This window comes from Episyrphus balteatus, chromosome 4, assembly GCF_945859705.1.
Source record: "Episyrphus balteatus chromosome 4, idEpiBalt1.1, whole genome shotgun sequence".
Classification (NCBI taxonomy): domain Eukaryota; kingdom Metazoa; phylum Arthropoda; class Insecta; order Diptera; family Syrphidae; genus Episyrphus; species Episyrphus balteatus.
This window is the reverse complement of record NC_079137.1, coordinates 12,635,705-12,656,719: the sequence shown is the minus strand read 5'-3', so window position 1 is coordinate 12,656,719 and position 21,015 is coordinate 12,635,705. Positions and strand designations below refer to the sequence as shown.

At 31.2% G+C, this 21,015-nt stretch overlaps 1 protein-coding gene across 1 annotated transcript in view; it reads left to right on the top strand.

The window, feature by feature from the left end:
* The window catches only part of LOC129918136 (uncharacterized), a 37,547-nt gene extending 18,173 nt beyond the window's left edge, over positions 1-19,374 (top strand). Inside the window, exons 2-5 of the mRNA XM_055998504.1 lie at positions 7,423-7,954; positions 13,650-13,877; positions 13,937-14,035; positions 14,109-19,374. Of these exons, the coding sequence (XP_055854479.1) occupies positions 7,423-7,954; positions 13,650-13,877; positions 13,937-14,035; positions 14,109-14,324 (1,075 nt within the window). The 3' untranslated portion in view covers positions 14,325-19,374. The remainder of the gene's footprint in view (positions 1-7,422; positions 7,955-13,649; positions 13,878-13,936; positions 14,036-14,108) is intronic.
* Positions 19,375-21,015: the final 1,641 nt, after the last annotated feature.

Below are 21,015 nucleotides of genomic sequence, written 5' to 3'. Positions count from 1 at the left end.
TGCGGACTGCAGGTTTAAATCTTTTCTCAAATGATTGGTTTTTTGTTCGGAAATTTTATTGAGATATTCATGCATGTTTTTCCATTCTTGTTTGTCAGTTGGTTCATATTTTACAGGATCTGATTTAGAAAATGTAACTTTAGATTTCTTTTTTGGTTTCTTCGAGAAAGATGACATTTGTGACATTTTTAATGAATTTGTTATTTAGTTTTTAATTTATTTATGGAAAATAAAATGCATTTCGTTAAAAATTATAACCAAAATGTGAAGACATTTAAAAAAATAAGCTTAGTGGAAAAAATTAATTTGGCATGTAGACAGAGCTTTGTGGATCATTCATAGATTTTCTCATTGAAGCAAGTATTTTTTATTTCTTTAAGACTGTAACTGCTCAACTCGACTGTGTTGTACCTAGTACCAAAGAATTTGCTGAAATCGCAGACAAATTCTATTACACTGGTCAACAAAATTGAACTTTTTTTTGCCACAAGAACCAAGATATACTTTTCTATAGGTTTTTGATATGCTAAACTCGAATCTGAAGTCAAAAAAATTTGATTGGCCTCCGTTTTTTGAGATATTACCATTATAAAATGCAAAAAAACGTCATTTTGGATGTTTTCTAGCTTCTGTTTTTATGCGGGGTTTCAAATTCATTAATAAATTCATTCATTATAAACAAATTTGTACCGGTGATTATAAGAACAGATATTCTTCTTTCAGAAACTGTTTAAGTTTTCCCGATATCTCTTTTATTGCTCGAGATATCTTAAGTTTCAGTTATAAGTATTTCCCCACATAAAAAACATAACCTCGAAAACAGCCAAAATGACGTTTTTCGACATTTTCAAACGGTAATATTTCAAAAACGGAGGCCAATAAACATTCTCTGACTTCAGATTCTTTCAGAAACTGTTTAAGTTTTCCCGATATCTCTTTTATTGCTCGAGATATCTTAAGTTTCAGTTATAAGTATTTCCCCACATAAAAAACATAACCTCGAAAACAGCCAAAATGACGTTTTTCGACATTTTCAAAAGGTAATATTTCAAAAACGGAGGCCAATAAACATTCTCTGACTTCAGATTCTTTCAGAAACTGTTTAAGTTTTCCCGATATCTCTTTTATTGCTCGAGATATCTTAAGTTTCAGTTATAAGTATTTCCCCACATAAAAAACATAACCTCGAAAACAGCCAAAATGACGTTTTTATTTTGTATTTTATTCTCAAGGAGTTTAATCTATCGTTAAACCTGGAAAAAATTCGCATAGAGCTGAGGTATTGAAACATCCATAAAAGTAAAGTGTCAAAAATCCTCAAAAATCCCATGTGTGCAAACAAAGTTATTCAAGGTTAAATGTCTTGAATCTCCTAGATCTGTAGGAGGAAACGAAGTGAATTTCACGTGAAGAAAAGCTTTAGATTCATAGGCCCAATTTCCTTCCGATATCCTCGCGCCGTGAAAAGTGCTCAGTCACAAACCAAGAAATATGTGGATTCTTCGATATTCTCAAGAATTTCTCAAAATTAAGATACGTGGAGAATTTTGAGAAATAAATTTCACATGCAAGTCTTTGAACAAAATAAAAAAGACTGTTAAGGTTTATATTTGCTTTACTTTTTTGATTTTCATGTTTTTTTTGTTTAGTTTTTAAAATGGTCTTAACAAAATATGTGGATTCTGGGATGAAATGAGTCTTCGTCCTTGAAGTGAGAAGTTCTGAAGTTTGATTTAATTGTTGAAATCGCAGATTGTTGATATTGTTTCATTTTCAGAAAAGCTCCATTTTCTCCCAAGCCACGAATCTTTGGTCCCGGTATTGAGGCATATTTTCTATTAATGTTTGTGTTGAACATTTGTAAATTTTCTTTTTTCGAATATTCATTTTCGCGCCAGCCATTTTGTTTCCAAGAAAATTCAGACTCAGAAAAACGTACGCGAGGATGAAAAGACAATATACATAACATGGATTCTTTAGATTTAGGCATTTTTCGATTTTGTGATATTACTGAGGATATCTTTTCACTTTGATTAACATTGTTTTCTAGCGAACGCATTTTTGGTCTTGGAGTTAGTTCAATTGAAGTTATCTGCCTTCTGATAACATTAAAAGGCTGCGATTTGAGAAAAGTTGTATTTTTTGTTCTTTCCAAAGTTCGAGTTAACTGTGCTCTTTTTTCTATAGTTTTATTTAAAAACACTCGAAGTTGAGGAATATCAATTTCTTGTTCAAAAACTGCGGACTGCAGGTTTAAATCTTTTCTCAAATGATTGGTTTTTTGTTCGGAAATTTTATTGAGATATTCATGCATGTTTTTCCATTCTTGTTTGTCAGTTGGTTCATATTTTACAGGATCTGATTTAGAAAATGTAACTTTAGATTTCTTTTTTGGTTTCTTCGAGAAAGATGACATTTGTGACATTTTTAATGAATTTGTTATTTAGTTTTTAATTTATTTATGGAAAATAAAATGCATTTCGTTAAAAATTATAACCAAAATGTGAAGACATTTAAAAAAATAAGCTTAGTGGAAAAAATTAATTTGGCATGTAGACAGAGCTTTGTGGATCATTCATAGATTTTCTCATTGAAGCAAGTATTTTTTATTTCTTTAAGACTGTAACTGCTCAACTCGACTGTGTTGTACCTAGTACCAAAGAATTTGCTGAAATCGCAGACAAATTCTATTACACTGGTCAACAAAATTGAACTTTTTTTTGCCACAAGAACCAAGATATACTTTTCTATAGGTTTTTGATATGCTAAACTCGAATCTGAAGTCAAAAAAATTTGATTGGCCTCCGTTTTTTGAGATATTACCATTATAAAATGCAAAAAAAACGTCATTTTGGATGTTTTCTAGCTTCTGTTTTTATGCGGGGTTTCAAATTCATTAATAAATTCATTCATTATAAACAAATTTGTACCGGTGATTATAAGAACAGATATTCTTCTTTCAGAAACTGTTTAAGTTTTCCCGATATCTCTTTTATTGCTCGAGATATCTTAAGTTTCAGTTATAAGTATTTCCCCACATAAAAAACATAACCTCGAAAACAGCCAAAATGACGTTTTTCGACATTTTCAAACGGTAATATTTCAAAAACGGAGGCCAATAAACATTCTCTGACTTCAGATTCTTTCAGAAACTGTTTAAGTTTTCCCGATATCTCTTTTATTGCTCGAGATATCTTAAGTTTCAGTTATAAGTATTTCCCCACATAAAAAACATAACCTCGAAAACAGCCAAAATGACGTTTTTCGACATTTTCAAAAGGTAATATTTCAAAAACGGAGGCCAATAAACATTCTCTGACTTCAGATTCTTTCAGAAACTGTTTAAGTTTTCCCGATATCTCTTTTATTGCTCGAGATATCTTAAGTTTCAGTTATAAGTATTTCCCCACATAAAAAACATAACCTCGAAAACAGCCAAAATGACGTTTTTCGACATTTTCAAACGGTAATATTTCAAAAACGGAGGCCAATAAACATTCTCTGACTTCAGATTCTTTCAGAAACTGTTTAAGTTTTCCCGATATCTCTTTTATTGCTCGAGATATCTTAAGTTTCAGTTATAAGTATTTCCCCACATAAAAAACATAACCTCGAAAACAGCCAAAATGACGTTTTTCGACATTTTCAAACGGTAATATTTCAAAAACGGAGGCCAATAAACATTCTCTGACTTCAGATTCGAGTTCAGCATATGAAAAACATATAAATTTTGGTTCTTGTGGCAAAAACCTTGCTGACCAGTGTTATTGTAAAGGCCTCAGAAATGGTATTATTTCGCTTAGTTATAATCCCTATCAGTCCTTTTCGCAAAATCGTTTCTAATTTTAACAGAGAAACGTTACATTTCCAATGCCAATCTGACAAGGAGGTATTTTTAGGTATTAGTTTAATACCTCTTTGATTGTAAATTTTCTAGGACTGAAACTGCAATGCTAAGATTTCGCTTACGCTTAATAAACTATATTTCCAGAAACACTTAAAAAAAGTTGTTAACAAATAAAATTTACAAAAAATAAGTATCAGGGACATGGTAAGTAAATGCAATGTAAAACTCGTTACGTTTGTCCCCGCCTTTCAAGAGTTTACTTCAAACAATAGAACAAAAATAAGATAATTACTATTCCAATCGATTGAAGATAAACACAAAATAATCTCATGTTTTATTTATAAAGAAAATATCTAATTATTCCGAAGAACAAAGCCACGATCGTATCCAGGTTTTTTTTTAATTTCACCACTTCGCTTAGTTTTTTGTTTAATTAAGAAAAATTGCATAAATTTGCAAAATAATTGCTCGAAATAAAGTACATCCAGCTGGGCAAACAATTTACTTCAATATAAAATTGCAAATTAAACCCATTAATATGGAAACTCAAATTAGAATTCCAACTGAACAAAGTACAAGATTGAAAAATTCTCAAGAATTTCACTGTTTTCGTAAAAATAAAAATTGCCAATCATTTCCTATTTAATCAAAATTAGTTTATAAAGTTAATTTTATAAATTTAAAAAAAAAATGTTAAAAATTACAAATGTTGGAAGGCTATCAAGCCGTTTGCCACAAAAAAATCATCTTGTTGTTTTAGGTAAAAACTTTGATTCGAATCCTCTTCGACAGTGGGCTCAATGTACGCCAATGAGAGCTATGGGAAGCAGCAACACATACCAAGGATGTCAGAATTTTAGAAATGCCAACTGTCCTAATTGGAATACGATGATTAATCCACACTATCCGGATCAAACTTTCATTGAAATAAGCAATACTTTGCCGCTTTTGCATAAAGCAAAACATTGTTTTCCTAAATCTGCTGCAAATACTGGATCAGTTGATATGAAAAAGAATCAAGAAAAATTTAAAAGGGTATCGCCAGAATTTCTTAAATTACTGGATTCTCATAAAAAACATGAAACGGAAAAGCCACATAGTTCACTAAAAACCAAGGTAAAAATTTCAATGCCAGAGAATTACAAAGAACCAGAAAAAGATCAAGGCCATTGGAAAAATATGCGAAGTTTTCTTTCGAACTTTTTTGGAGAAAAATTAAATACCAAACAACAAAAACAAGTCAACGAGTCTGGCCCTCGAATAAAAGGTTACCAAGCTCTATCTTTTGAAAAACCATCAATGGGGAGCTTTTATTCAACACCATTCCAGCCGAGAATCAGAGCCCGCAAAGTCGAAGAGGAGAAAAATACAAGAAAAACAATGAATCAAAACACAAATTCAAACTTAAGAATACGCAATTTTCAAACCAAAAGTAATCATTTAACAATATTTTCGGAACCAGTTGAAAGAACAAAAATGCGACCTAAGTTCTATGTAATGAAAAACACAAGTTTTGATATACCAAAAGAAAAATTTCCAAGCGACAAGAAAATCTTTGCAAAATTAAAAAATTAATGTTTTGAAAGCTCAAACTACAAACACAGAGAGAAGAAATGATTTTTTCAATTAAAAATTAATGTTGAGAAAATTATTTCCACTTTCTGTTTTTTTGTGCTTTGTAATAAAATTTGGATATACAATTTTTGTGTTCTTTTTTTCACATGTCAATGTGGATTATTAACTTTATTAACTTAGAAAAAATATCTTGTTTTGACGCAATTTTTACTCTATTGCAAGTTCAACGAGGCAAGTAGTGGCTTTACATACATATGTAATTATATACGAAAGGAATGTGCCAAAAAGCTAGAGCGTGTAGGTACGAAATAAAAAGAAAGGTAGGCCCAAAAACTCCTGGTACAAGCAAATGCAAAGACACCAGCATTCAGTTGGCCTTAGAAATGGAACAATACAAAAGCGGGAGGCTTGTCGCCGATTTCTGAGGTCAACCCGCCGAACCCCACAGGCGGATCACTAGTGTGAAGCAGTTACGTGGGATAGTTATGATCCCCTCGACATCGAGATCATAACAGCGCCGAGAAAAAGGAAGAAGAAGAAGTCTTAAATTGTTGGGTACCGATTGAAAAATAACAAATAATTTCCAATTTGACTGACAAAAGAAAAATGAATCCTTAAGTGGTACTGGTACCAAATAAAATCATGTTCGAAAAACTTTACAAAATTTTTAATAGCTTTATTTCCTTATTCCTTATTTTATTTTAGAGGATAAGGACTCTAAAAATGCGAATGTGATTTTGAATATTCAAGGTTTTACATAAAAATCAATGTAAACAAAAATGTTTGTGAACATTCTAGAATCAAGATTTCTTGTACAAACAAAAAAATTCCACAATTTTCAGTGACCCATGATACGAAAATAATTCTATTACCTTATCAGTCAATAACTCTACTAATCACAGTATAATAGCGACATATTTTATGATGAAAATTAAGTTTTAAAACTTATTTTATCCCTTCCGAAACCAAGTTGTATATTCCGCAATAAAAACGATAAAATTTTGTTCTAATTTGAGAAAAAAAAAAACTAATTTCACAATTAGCTTTATAGTTAAGAATGGCACTCCAATATACATTATAACATTTAATTATATTGAACAAAACACTAAAGTCCATTCAATGTCAATGAAAAACCTTTTATCTTTCACGTTATTATGTAATTTCTAAAAAAATGTTGTTCTACAAAACCAAATAGAAAAAAAAATATATTTTTGTTGTTGTTGCTCAATGCTCACTTTGCTGTTCTTTATTTTTTGTTTTTGTTTTCCTTCTTGTTGTACTAGGGTAAGTAGCATTTGTGAGCTCATTCAATTCAAAACCAAAACTACAGATAATAAGTATGGTGTGTGCTGTCGTAAGTGCACTTTTCATTGCATTTTGCACAATCAATTGAAATTGAGATGAGGAATTGTACAAATTGACGGTTATAAATGATCAAGATTATACAACACGATGAGAACAACAATAACAATTGAAAGTGTGGCTTTGAATTTTATTTGTTTAGGAAGAAAGAAGACAGACAAAAGTTGTATAAATGGGGTGTACTTGTTTTTTGTTGGAGCTTTGAAATTTGTACGAGTAGATAATGATAGAATATATTATTATTTTTTGTTCAATGCAAAAAAGGCAACTTGGCATAAATACTTTATATGAAAAACTACGTTGTAGATTGCCTTTTCCCCCATTTATAGACACGTTACCACCAAAAGATATTTTCTTTCAAAGCCTAAGTGCTCCTTGTCCAAACTTTAGAAAGATCAACCTTATTCTGCGTAAAGCAAGAGGGTCTTATAAAAAAAGCAAATTATGCGAGATTGAATTTTTTCTCAATTTTTTGAAGCAGCTCTTTTTGATCAATCCATCCATAGTCCAACAACAGGGCTTTCGTTTTTATTCTTACAAACTTACTTTGAACTTATAATCAATCCAAATCACATTTCATATCAATATCTAAATCAATTCAACTTAAACTAACCAAATGTCTTCCCTTTAAATTTCAGAATTGTTTCAGCAGTGCAAGCAGCATTCTCCTTTCTAGCTGGCTTAATTGTCTGCAAATCAACATGCAGCAAATCATTTGTCTACGCCTCACATTTTTTCATGGAAGCCTATGCCTGGTTTGGCACAGCTTACTTCATGTATGACATCTGGTCCATGTACAAGGTGCACACTCAAAAAATCTCCGATAAACTAAAGCTTATGAAATTAACATCGAATCCGGCGTTTACACCATCGCCAACACTAAATCACACTACAAATGGTCTCTATGACAAACATATTGCAGCTAATGCAAGGAAATCATTTGCTTCCTCATCATCTTCCACAACTTCCTCACCAACAGCAAGTCCAATTGATGAAACATCGCCGCTATTCCATAAGCGTCATCATGAGGATGAAATTTATGATTATGATGGTGAACCAATTCAGATTCCAGAAGGTGGTAATTGGGATTTTCTTAAGTATGTGATTACACATCCAGTGATGATGATACATCATGTGTTTATTGGAACATTTGGATTGCTAGTTGTAACGGTATGTATGGAAAATTGAGTACAGTTAACCATATTCATTCCATTTGATCTGTAAATGTAAAACTTTTTGAATAATGAGAAATTTCATTACTTTGACACTTTTTATTGATATTAGCTGTGTTTTCCTCGTGATTAGATCAGATCATTGTATTTATTTGCAAAACAATAACAAACCAAAATCCTGCTTTTGTTGTAAAGCTAATAAAAACAATGATCTGATCTGGATCACGAGGAAAATAAAAACACAGCTATTAACTAAAAAAAAAAACAGGCTTATTATGGAAAAGTTCTGAATTTATTAAAAAACGTTTTGGATGAGATGCTGTTAATACTTGGTGAAGCTTTTTTTGTTGGTGTTGTGGATAGATTGTTTGAACGACACAAATTCAAGAAGTTCGAAAACACTGTTTTGTGTCCTCATTTTTTCTAATCAATGCATACAAATTACATTTGAAATAAAAACTTATTTATCCGTTAATTTGAAATGTTCGAGCGTACTAAACCACAGTTCAGCTGGTCTCTTGTCGAATTGGCTTCCGCATGTACTTTTTAAACATCGATTTTTTATGTAATTCGCAGCAAGAATGCCTTCATTCCAAAATATTTAAACCAACCCAATTGCTGTCAACATTGCGAGTGCTTTTTCCTAGAGATTTGGATTAAAGCCCTCAGCAATACCTCTCATTTCGAGAGTGTATGCAATCCCGATTCCTAGTTTGTGGAATGTTATTCGTGTTTGCTTGCTTAAAACACAAGATGCACATTTGTATTTACTTTGATTTTGTCAATTCCATCAACCATGGAACTGTTTATTAGTTTCTTAATTATCGAAGTCATTTAAATGACTCAGGCGAAAATATAATAAATCTGCCTAATCACTGGGTAGCATACGTCACAAAATTCGAAGTATAATCACCTTCAAATAGAATTATATAGTCTCGATTTCTAAGTTTGTGGATAGACAAAAAGTGGCATTTTAAAGCACGAACATTCCACCTTGCTGTCATCCTGTGTTTTTCTCATTCCTTTTTGCGACTCATTTCAACCAGATTTCGAAAATACTTTTCGTCATTCACTGAGCCATCCGTAGCTCCAAAATCGTGTGTTAATTTTATTGCCTCTTTTCTTTTTGCTGATAATACATTTTTTCTGGTCATTTGGGATTGATCATGTTCGTTTTCGTATGACACGTTTCGTCCTCAGTTTGTGGTATGAGCACTTTAGTCATCCCTTATCGCACATAAAATTTATAGACCATGGTTTATTTTGAACACAAAGACCCAGATTTAGTCATTGATGAAAACGCTTTGGCTCGGCATTTGAATTCAATGTGTCTTTTTTTTGCGCACTTGAAACAGACTAAGTTTAGATGTTTGGCTTACATAGCATTATGCATCATTGGTATTAGCTGCCATTGTTTTGTTTAGCAAACATATCCAACAACAACCGACTTTTTGCATAATCAAAGTTTGCGTTCACTTTGATTCTTCCATTCCATTTAGAGATACAATAAGAGCATCATGTATCTCATTTAGTGTGAGAAATAAACTGGGTCCTAAAAACTCTTAATCACGAAGTTTGAAGTATGCCAAACAGTGTGACAATTCGCACACGTCTCTTCAGTGGTTAAGGCTGCAACTAGAAATTAATACAGACGGACACATAGACAGACAAACAGATATTCAGAAGGCACCTCCTTTTTTCGCATTCTCTATCTATCAAGTATCAACGTAACCATATTTCTAGAAGTGAAACCCGGGACAAATACAAAATTCCTTGGATCGTTTTGAAAACATTGGTTTTTCAAAAAAAAAAAAAATTACAATAAAATGAGTTTTCATTTGTTTTTTCAGCATTTTAATTTTATTTCAAATGATTTTGAAATTTTGTAATGTTTAATTCAACTTCTAGTATGTCCTTAAAAGTTTTGAAATTTAGCTGGATTCTTTCCTCTTTCTTTCCAACCACTGTTTTCTTGTTTTCCGTACAAAGTTTTTAAAATTTTAAATACAAAAACCAGAGAATGTGGAAATACGGGACAATCACGGAACAAATTGCAAAATACGGGACACTCATACGTCCCGTTTTAAATAAAACCCGGGATAAGCTATAGAAATACGGGACTGTCTCGGGTAAACCTGGACAGATGGTCACCGTTTATATAGTTTTTTATCGCAAGTAAAAATTTCATTCAAAAATGGGCAAAATGCAAACCGAAACTTTCCAACTTATTTTCTAACCAATTATCTCAATATCATCGAAGTACATATTTGAATTATCGTGTCTAATTTGTTGACGCACAAATATGCCCAGCAGCAGCGTTTTCTTGTCGGAATCCTTTTTTGACATTAACAATATGGGTGAGATCTTGACGCAGAAATCCACGAATAAGCTTTTAAATTAGAATAATTAACGAAAAATCTTGGCATCTACTCAAAAAATATTTCTAACATTCCGAGAAAAAAAAAAACAAACAGATTTTAAAAATATTTCAGACGGTGAAAGCTTAGATGGCAACAACGGAATAGAACTTATGGATGACGAATAAATTTATCACTCATCAAGGAACATTTTTCATTTGTATATCTTTTCTAAAATATCTAACAACTTACATATGTTTTGTTTTCACCTGAAATTTGTGCCATAATTATGCCAAAGAATACAAATTTGTATACTACTCAATCGTTAGCATAATATTTCATTGATTTTTTTTTTCCTTTTGTTGCGGAAAATTAATTTAAATTAGGTGACTGACGTTTTCGCTTTCGTTGGCTTTTGTTTGCCATGAAATACAAAAACTGTGCCAAATGATGGCACTAACCTTTGATGAACCATCATGATGCAATAAATTCAATGACTTATATATTTTCATTCACCTTCCTTTTCTTTGTTTTTGTTGCTTTGTACTTTTCATTGAGTTTTCTTTTTTTGCCGGTATATTGTATTCGTGCTATGTGCATATTCGTGTGCCAAATAGGCGGTGGTTTATTTGTGTATAACATCGACAAGGAGGAATTGGTTTTTATGCCATAATTGTTGAGGTTTGTTATTTAAAATAAAAGTTGAAAAAAAAAAGACTCTATAACCATAAATAGGTACTTTGAGCTTACAATATACTATACTTTCATGTATACGAGGGCAAACACATGTTGACCTATTGGCGCATAAATTTGTATCAGCTTGTAATTATTACCAAACATTTTATTGAGTTGAAATAATATGGAAATAGTTTTAAATTGTCTAGGCAGGGAGAGGCTAGTGATTGAAACTGAGCTGGCTTGTTTTCTGCAAGTCATTGAGGAGGAAACTAAGTGACTGTATTCATAGTCAACTATAGGGGGCACACATATATTTTTTGAATACTAAATAGTTAGAAGATATAAAAAAGTTGTCTATATAAAACAATCAGCTCCGGAAGCTGTGTTGGTTTTTGCTTGTCGATTTTACTATCCGACTTCACAGTTCAATTCACATTCAAATGATTGTTTGTATTTCAAAACATTTTTTGTTCAGCTTGGGTTTTTTTTTTAATCTGAACCCAAATAAACTGAAAAAAACAACAAACTTCCCATTAGATACCCTTGAAAACTAGAGATGGTTCTTTTTGAGGTTTTCCTCAGCGTCTTCTAGGGTGTAATGAAAAACAAACTTAAAAGTTTCTATAAACCAAGAGGACCCTCAACAAATGGTTCTGATCTCAAAAAAATCTCCCTACGCTTCCATATCCATATGACAAACATTATCATATTACCAAAATATTTGAATGCAACCTTTGCGAATGTATAAGGTTCCGCTCTAAGTCTACTACCACCAAACTCAACCCATTCGGCGGTTGAGGATGGATTGGAAGTCGATGCTTTCTCCACTGATTTAAGCAAGTCTTTTGATAAAATTTCTCATACTCTCAAATTTTACGCGCTTGGCTTTGAAATGGATATCTTCCTGGCTTAAAAACTTTTTTTTATAATGTGCGCTGCAAAAATGCTTTCTCTTAACCCCAATTTCACTACTTCTGGAGTCTCTCAAGGAAGTCTTTTTGGTACCTTTTCTTTCTAGTATTGAGCGTTACCAAATGCCAGTCAATGAACTTTTCATGTAAGCGCATGATATCTGCTCCCTGTTACTACTTACTTACTCTACAACCAATCAATGGTCATCGTTGAGGCGATTATAGACCTTGGTTTCTTATGTTATCAATAATAATAAATCAATAATAAATAATAAACACCGCAGCCGTGCTTCACAAAGACAACTCAACAATTTGATTTGTTAAACGATGGTGTAAATTGCGCACTCTACATATCCTTCTTTAGATCTATCATTAAATACACCTCACAAGTCGTATCACCTTATTAAACGGCGCTTTGTTCGCTCCGTTCTTCGTTTTTCCTTTTCATCATGATTTAATTTATTAATCTGAAAACTGTATTTAAAACGAAAAGCCATAACTGATATTCTATTTATCCACCGACTTTTCATCTGATTCTTGTGATTGTTAAAATCTTTATGATACCTTTTTTTAAATACTAACCACAACAATCTCAGAAGTCGAAATCCTACGGCATCAATGAACCCTTTTCTGAATGTTGAAGAATAAACTCGAACTTTTGATTCAAAGTCAGCTCATCCGGTTTTGAACATTGCCTCCCCAGCGCCCCTATTGAATCAAAAAAGGGATTCCTCAGTCAGCTTTCGCGTCTAGAGAGCAACTTTGATCCTTTTCTGATATCGCTACACTTTATATGACTTCTGTTCATCTCCATGTGCTTGCCGGCACCAGAACCCATCAAGAAATATACTTGACAATATTCTGTATTTGTTCTCAATACTTCCTGCATATTTCAATTTCAAAAATTGCATTCGTATATCATTCGTTTTAATCTTGTTCTGAAATCCCAATACATAGCTTAGCTACAAAAAAGCAGTAATCCTATGTTTGGGCATCCATGCTACAAGTATAAAGCCTTGCGTCGTTTGTAATAAAGTTGTTAGGTAAATATTGATATGCGCGAATCAGGATATTTCTTTTGCATTGAATGTCCAATATTGTGGATCTTCACAGGTCTTGAAATATAACGATACCCACAGAACACTTCGTGTTCTCTGGGGAAAACCTTATATTTGCGTAAGAATACAAATTTAGGACCCGGCTCGGCAGTAATCTGATGAATCTGATCTTTCAATAACTAGCGACGAGTGGCCAGACAAACCTTTCATTATTTGTCTGAGGTCTAGAAATGTCGAAAGAGTTTATATAAGGTGTTGGGAAGTTCATTCTTACTATAACGAAGACGTTCATTTTATAAAAAACATTTTGTATGGTGCCTAAATAAGTTCAAAGAAAAGTCTCTTCTCTTTTCTTGCTTCTCGTAGTCAGGTTTTAGTAGATACAATTTTTTATTCACAAAAGATGAACAGTATTAAAATCATTCATAACTTTATAAAAAGTCATTTAAAAGATTTAAATAGAACTCTTTTCGGGTAGTTTAAAAAAAGATGTGCACGAAAACGAAGTTCGTTCTCATGAATTTTTCATTTATTCAATACCTCCCACATAACCCCCATACAAATTATAAATAGAAATGGACAGAGTAGGGTTTTCCCCAGATCAACTATGAAGTTTCTTAGTTTTGAATTAAAAATAAATCAATTCCTTTAACATTATCTAATCATTTTTCTTTTCAATTTTTTTACAGTACATTCGTGGAGGTGGTCATTGCATTTATAGTTACATGTTCATGATGGAATTCTCGACGCCCTTTGTCTCATTGCGCAGCATTCTCAGTACATTAGGAATGAAGGATTCACGAACATACATTGCCAATGGCCTTGTTATGTTGGGCTCATTTTTCCTTTGTCGGATTTTTATGTGGCCATATGTGTTTTACAAATACAGCGAAGTGATTAATAGTTCATTTATTGATGTAAGTATTCAACCTTTTGATATAAATACCAATTACATAATTATAATTTTTATTCACAGTCAATTGCAACATTACCGCGTGGATGCATCATCAGTATATTAATTCTCTTCCTTCCACAAGTGTATTGGTTTTTCCTTATGTTGAAAGGAGCATTAAAGGTTAACTCAAATTATTATAATTTATTATTTAATTTCATTTCTTTATTTGAATTGTATTTTCTTTTCCTTTCAGGTTTTTATGCCTTCAAAAAATAAATCCTTTCCCATAACAAAACACAAAGAATCTAAGAACAATAATCTTTCACCAATGACAGACAATTCTCAACAGTTTTTGTCGCCGCCATTATTAAAGAATTGTAATCTTTCCAAGTTATGTACCACCAAATCCACTCCCACCGGAATTGACCTTACAACAAAAACAACTACAACTACAAATGGTAAAAATTAAGAATTGTGTTTGACCACAATCGTTATCGTTAAATAATTTGTTAGTATTTTTTTTTTTAATTTTCTTGTTCTAAAAATCTTAATTTAATTATTTAATTCTTGTTTTTTTTGCTTAGTTTTATACATAAAAAATAATAATTTAAAAAAATATAAAACAAAAACAAATGAAATTAAATTATTCATAAAATCATGAGATAAGCATTAATAAAAAATAACTAAATAAAAGACAACTACTACTGAATGTAATGATAAATGAATGTAACAATTTAATATAATTGTATTTATAATTTTACAAAGATATGTATGCATTAAAAAAATTTAAAAAAAATTAAGGGTCATAATAGAAAGTTAATAAAAACATAGATTTTACACATTAGATGAAATAATTAGAACAAAAAAAAAGTCATTATGCCAAAAGAAACAAAAAAATCCATTAGTCATTATGCTACACGAAAATAAACATGACCTACAAATTGTCTTTCACACAACGATGTTAGGAGTATTTACTCATTTCTTTAAACCTACTTAGTCTGTAGGATTCAATAAAAATAAACATAGCTCACCAAACCGAAGTGAGGAGTTTACATACATAATACTAGTAGATTAATCTAATTTAATCTACTACTTTTTTTTATGTGAAAACGCTTTAATTTTGATTTCTTTACAATAAATTTCGTTATAGAGTCGTGAATCAAAATCTGAGATTCTTAGAATATTTCGTGAATCATCATTACCTCTTGAGAATTTCGAGGAAGTTTTCCCAGATTAAACCAAGCTGAATTATTGGTTGTAAAACCATTCGTTTAGAATGAATGTCAACGGCAAGACGAAATACAGGGCCAATATCTCCCCACCCCCACCATTCACAAATAATGTATATTCTTTTGACCAGGTTGCTATGTGTATGCTATAAATACTTATATTTGGTTAATACATAAACTGAAACCCGAATGTCTTTCGTCTGAAATGAATAGAGGCTGAATAATTGTAGAGGAGGTTGTAAATAAACTTAACGTAAGTTCCTCACATTTAAGGCTTATCTCAGGGTTGACTTACCCACAAGCAGGGTCAACTTAGGCCATGTAAGTGAACACAGCCCTGGCGTTGATTGATATTTGGGGTGTAAGAAGCACTTGACCTGAGCTGGTTTCTCATATATGTATAACTCCTCCTGTAGTTTAATTCCTTTCACGAAATTGGACTATTTTGGGGTATTGTCATAGAGATTAATTTTTCCTCTTCGATCTGGTAGTAACCTAGGTGTTTGAATCATTGGTGTATTAGTGCATTGCAACTTCTCAGAATGTGATCTAAATGTTGCACTATTTACTAGGTTGTTCCTTCTTAGCTTACAGTGGCCCGTGAGGAAACCAGTGATTATCCTGAGGTTGTTCTTCTAACCACAGGGAGGACAGTGAGCACCAACCGCAGTAGGTACTATAAGGTACTATAAAGGCCTCTTCCTGTGAAGATATTCAGACACGACAATAGGCTTATATGTTATACCGAGGTTCCGTCAGATTGCAGACCCTGTCTATGTCAGGCCAGGATCTAACTAAAATTTTACTATAGCCATTTTCTTCGCATTGCCATAGCGCTTAAAAATAAGATTGCCTCCTAATCTTCACAGAGTTCTAGATCTTATTTAATTTTGTTTTATTTTTAATTTAAAAATGCGTTTTTGTTTTATTTAAATGAATTGTTAGTTTATAACATATACCAAAAATGCAAGAAATGGAAAATGTTCTGCGGAAACGGGAAGAGCGGCTGCACAGTCTCGGACCAGGCTAAGAGTCAAAATTTAATTGGAGCTTTACACAAAATTTCCCGATGGAAGAAAAATATTCCTGGGAAATAAAAGATTTCCTGGAGATTCACGCTAAAAGCCCATTGTTTTTAATGATGTACATTTGAACAAACATAAGAAAGAGGATATTTTTCAGTCAAATGAAATGCTCTTTTCCTAGACATTGACAGAGAAAACGAACGACCGTCTCTATCTTATTGGTCCAAAAATATACGACAGTACGTATTGTCCGGTATAACCAGTTTTGCCGCATGTTCTTCTATCGGCCAATATCCCCTGCATGTTTCAACAATTCGGGGGTGACATTCTGTATCGCATAAGCGAACAAACGTTTTCGCGTGTGCGAAAAGATTTGCTTCATGTGAAGCTATGTTTTTCTAGATCTGAGGGATATAGCAGGTGGAGTAGATCTTTCTGAATATAAAGCTGTTAGTCAATCTATAGCTACCTCATGATTTGCTACTGGTAGGTAAATTGTGAAAAAATATTCCACATGCAACTCATGAAGGGTCGTTACTTTGGATTTGTTGTACGAGCAAGGTTGGGTGTGCACAAAGTTTATTTTGGAAGAAATTTTTTTGCTTATGGATGCAGTTTAACGTTTCAGATAACTTAGTGTTCTAAAGCAAATTTTAAGTTCCTTAACTTTAAAGAAAACACCAGTTCGTTTGCCAAGAATTTTATTTAAATATCTTCCTTTAGGTTTACTTGCTCATAAAGTAGCAGAGTCATGGCTTTCAAATTTTTGCAGTTGTACATTTTGTGGTTTTTGATATAATGTGTTCCTTGCACAATTATTTAGTTTTTATAATTTGAATTTTAACTTGATTTGTGGTAAAAACTAAAAAACAAGTAGATGTTAGTACATTTTTGAATCTCGTATTTTGTTATTTTATTCATCAGCTTAACTGAAGAGTTAAGCACATTTTTACTATAAGAAATTATAAAAAAGCATACCTCTACTTGATGCATTTTCTATTCCTATTGTGTAAACTTTCTATTCAACCCTTGACATTGCCACCAATAACTTTCATCAATCACTCAATATGCAAACGAAAAAAATATGAAAAAAAAATTGAACAAAATAAAACAATATGCCTACAAATACCTGAAAATGAACAAAAAAAAAATTGTTAATATATCTTAAGCACAAAATAAAAAAGTCCTAAAGCTAAAGTTTAAAAAAAAATAAGATTTGATGAAATAAAACAAAACAAACAAATAAGAAAAAATTATTAATAACATGAATCGAAAACAAAGAAATAAAAAAATGTTTATATAAATTAACATACATACAAAATGTATAATGTATTTACACATGGTAACTTAGCAAATAACGAGCTTAATGTTGCTTCAAAAACAATCAAATTCACATTTTAAATAATAAATATTTATGTATAACGTTCAAAGCATTTAACAATAATTTTTAAAAAATTGAGTATAATGAATAAGATCAAAGAAAAGATTGTTTTTTTTTTGGAAAGCTAGAGATTCTTTTAAAATTAAAATGTATGGCTATTTTAGCATTTAAAAATTATGTAGTTACCTTTAAGAAGCTATAAATATGTCTTGAACAAAGTTTTTTTTATTTTTGTTTCACTCTCATAAAGCCTTTCAATACTTGGAAGTCAACTAATTCTTTAGTATTGCGAGGGTTTAAAAGTCCACCTTTATTTTTTTGCAGCGAATTCCCCTCGTTTGGTTACAAGATCCGAGTAGTGCTTCCTTGTTGATTTAGGTATGCATTTGCAGTTACAATATGGTACCTATGAGGCATTTGGAAAGTTATTAGTCATTGAACTGTAAAAATATCGCTAAAAAGTGATCGCATAGAAATGCAAGAGGAGACTCCCTTAAAATCTCAATGAAAAAAAAAAATAAAAATAAGTTGAATTTCTATAAGTGTCTATGTATAAGTGTTACATGAGTTAAAACGAGATTAGCAGCTTGGACAGAGGAAAAAAATATAATCTGTATATCCTGGATGGTTTTAATTTTATTAAACTTAATAACTATTACGAAGGGAAGAACAGCTTTTGCAGCGACATCGTCGTCGAAGTAATAGTTTGAGGTGATTTTCCATATTTTGGTAAGATTGATCTTGATTTTCGATCGTATGACTGCAAATTTGAACAAAATCATTCCCGAAATGGCTTTTATTGAGTAAAGTACCTTATTCGGACCCCTTAGGTGCACCGCAGAGTATTTATTTTCACAGCGTAAGAAATAAAAGAAGCCTAAAAAAATTAACTTTTTACTAGCAAAAGATATAATAAGCGTTTTTGAGGTGGACTCCATTTTACTTTGAGTCATTTTTCCCAAATAAGACAAGTGAATAAGTCCCATTTAAAAAAGGTCTTTTTTGGAGCATTGTAACAAATTTTATTCTTTTATGGTTTTTATAGTATATTGAAGCTGTTTTTTTTTTTTTTTATTTAAAATTTAATATTCGGGTGGAAAAACTGCCACGGGAAACTAAAAATATGCTGATATTTTTCATTTCGGAAGCGGGGATGCTCGAAACAGCTTTTTTTAAAGTTACTAGCGCAAAATTTTAAACGATTTAGTAAATTTCTAAAGCCATTAAGTAAAAGCTGTATGCTTTTCGGCTTAGTAACTTACTAAAATGGCTTTAGCAATTTACTTAATCGTTTAAAATTTTGAGCCACTGACTTATTAAACCAAGTTATTGGTATTAATTAATCAGCTTTGCAATAAGAATTCTACATAAAGAGGAATTTGGAAGAAGCCAATAACTTACTGAGAATTACTTCCCCTGTTTTCTTTCGGTCAAAATGAGTTGGGATAAAAGCTATTGGCCAATTTGAAGCTAAAGAACATCAAATTTTAAAATCATTTTGGATTTAGAGCGTTTTCGTTAAAAAATTGGCGTGCTCTGCCTAATTCTCACTAAAACATATAGCTAACAGCGATACTGACTTCAATTGAGCAAAGTTAAACATTATTTAATTTTAATTGAAATCTATCTTTCCAAAATAAAAAAAAATAGACGTAAATCATGGAATGCATTTTCTATACAATTTGGTTAAAAAAAAAAAAAACTAAATAAAATAAACTCACAACTAAAAAAATATTGTAGGTATGTAATTGTTACTGTGATAATTCACCAGCAGGATCTATTGCATTCTTATTAAATAAAAATATAACTTAGCTCTAATAAGCGTAACAAAATAAATAAATCGGTGTCATAAAATACAATAAATAATAATAAAAAAAAAACAAATCTCACACACACTCTCACTTAGATAAAAAAAGAATACCATTTATTTTTCAAATGAATTGACTGCTTCTTTTTACAATAAATTTATACACAAATTATATTATTTTTTTTTTTAAGAGTTTGTATTTATTAAAAAAAAAACTTAAATATACATTTGAACAATATGCTTTTGTTGTTAAAAGAAAGACTTAAACAAATTATTATATGTACTACGTGTGTATGTGGGTAATTTTTACCTAAGTAAAAAAATACATAATTTATATTATATTTATGCTGTGTGTTAAAAATTCCGAGAAAAAAAAAAAACAAAAACAAAATAATGTATACATTACAAACTGTTTGATATAGAAAATCTCTATCTTTATTCCAATGTTTCTTATATAAAAAAAAGAATTTATTTAGAACTATAATATTTGTTATTGTTTGTTGTCAATGTATTTATCTAAAAAGATATATATTTGCATAAGAATGCTAATATTACAAATTGAAGCAGTAAAGACAGAGCGCATAGAGATAGGATAAGGTTAGAATGCTCCAATTTAAAAATCTTGTTATGAAAACAGACAGAATTTGGAATAGTAGTTCCGAAAAAATGAAAATTAGCATCGATAACGACTTTGATGATCACAAATGTTAGTTCCACAAGTCAATGAAACTTATTAATTCTTATTTTCAAAAGTTAAACTTAACTCGGAACAACTCAGTTCAGCCAACTCAACTCAAATGAAAGCTACCTCGATTAAAGTTTTTCCATTTCCAGTTATTCGAGTCGATATTTTCTCAGTCAAGTTTTCTGAAGTTGAGATAAATGTTGAGTTGAGTTGGTTGAGTTGTCTCAGATGAGTTGTCTCCCGTTTAGTTGAGGCAATCCTAAATGAAAAACTTTAGTGTTGCTTTGTGGTACAGGACTTAAGTGAATAGTGATCGATGTTGAAAGGTACTGACAATGTGAAAATATAGCTACTATTAGGGATAAACTAGAAAGAAATATAATAAAAATTAGAAAATGGTATAAATTTATTGGAAGCAGAGGTCCCTCGCAGAAGGCAGCTTAACAATTTTATTGTTTGAAAATAATTGTTCCCGTACGAGGTTAAGTAATCAGAAAATGTTAAAATAAAAAAACGAAAGTCTATCCAAAAGATAAAATTAACATTTTAAATATATTGAATAAAAATTATGAATAAATGTGCATGAGTGAATAACTCAATTATTTTCAAGTGTTTTAATACACACTTTATAATGTTAAATATAAATTAAAAAAAATATATAGATTTATTGTGCGAATAAGAATGTTTGTGTGTGGCATTGTTTGGAAAAATAAAAATAAATAATAATTATTGCAAAATATTCGTGTTCTATTAATTTTTTTTTTGCTAGTTATGCAAAGTCTCACCAGAAACGAAACATAGGTAAGTTCAACTATTTCGAACCATAAAATAAGTTATTGCATTCAAATTTTTCAGAATTTTTTGCTGGAATAAAAATAAAACATCTTCACTCTAGTGATCCGCCTATGACGTACGATTGACCCTCAGAAATCGGCGGCAATCCTCTAGGTTTTGTATTTTTCTATAACCAATATTTGACTTTATATATATATTAGATTAAGTCATATCTTGAGAAATTTTTCTCGACAAGCCA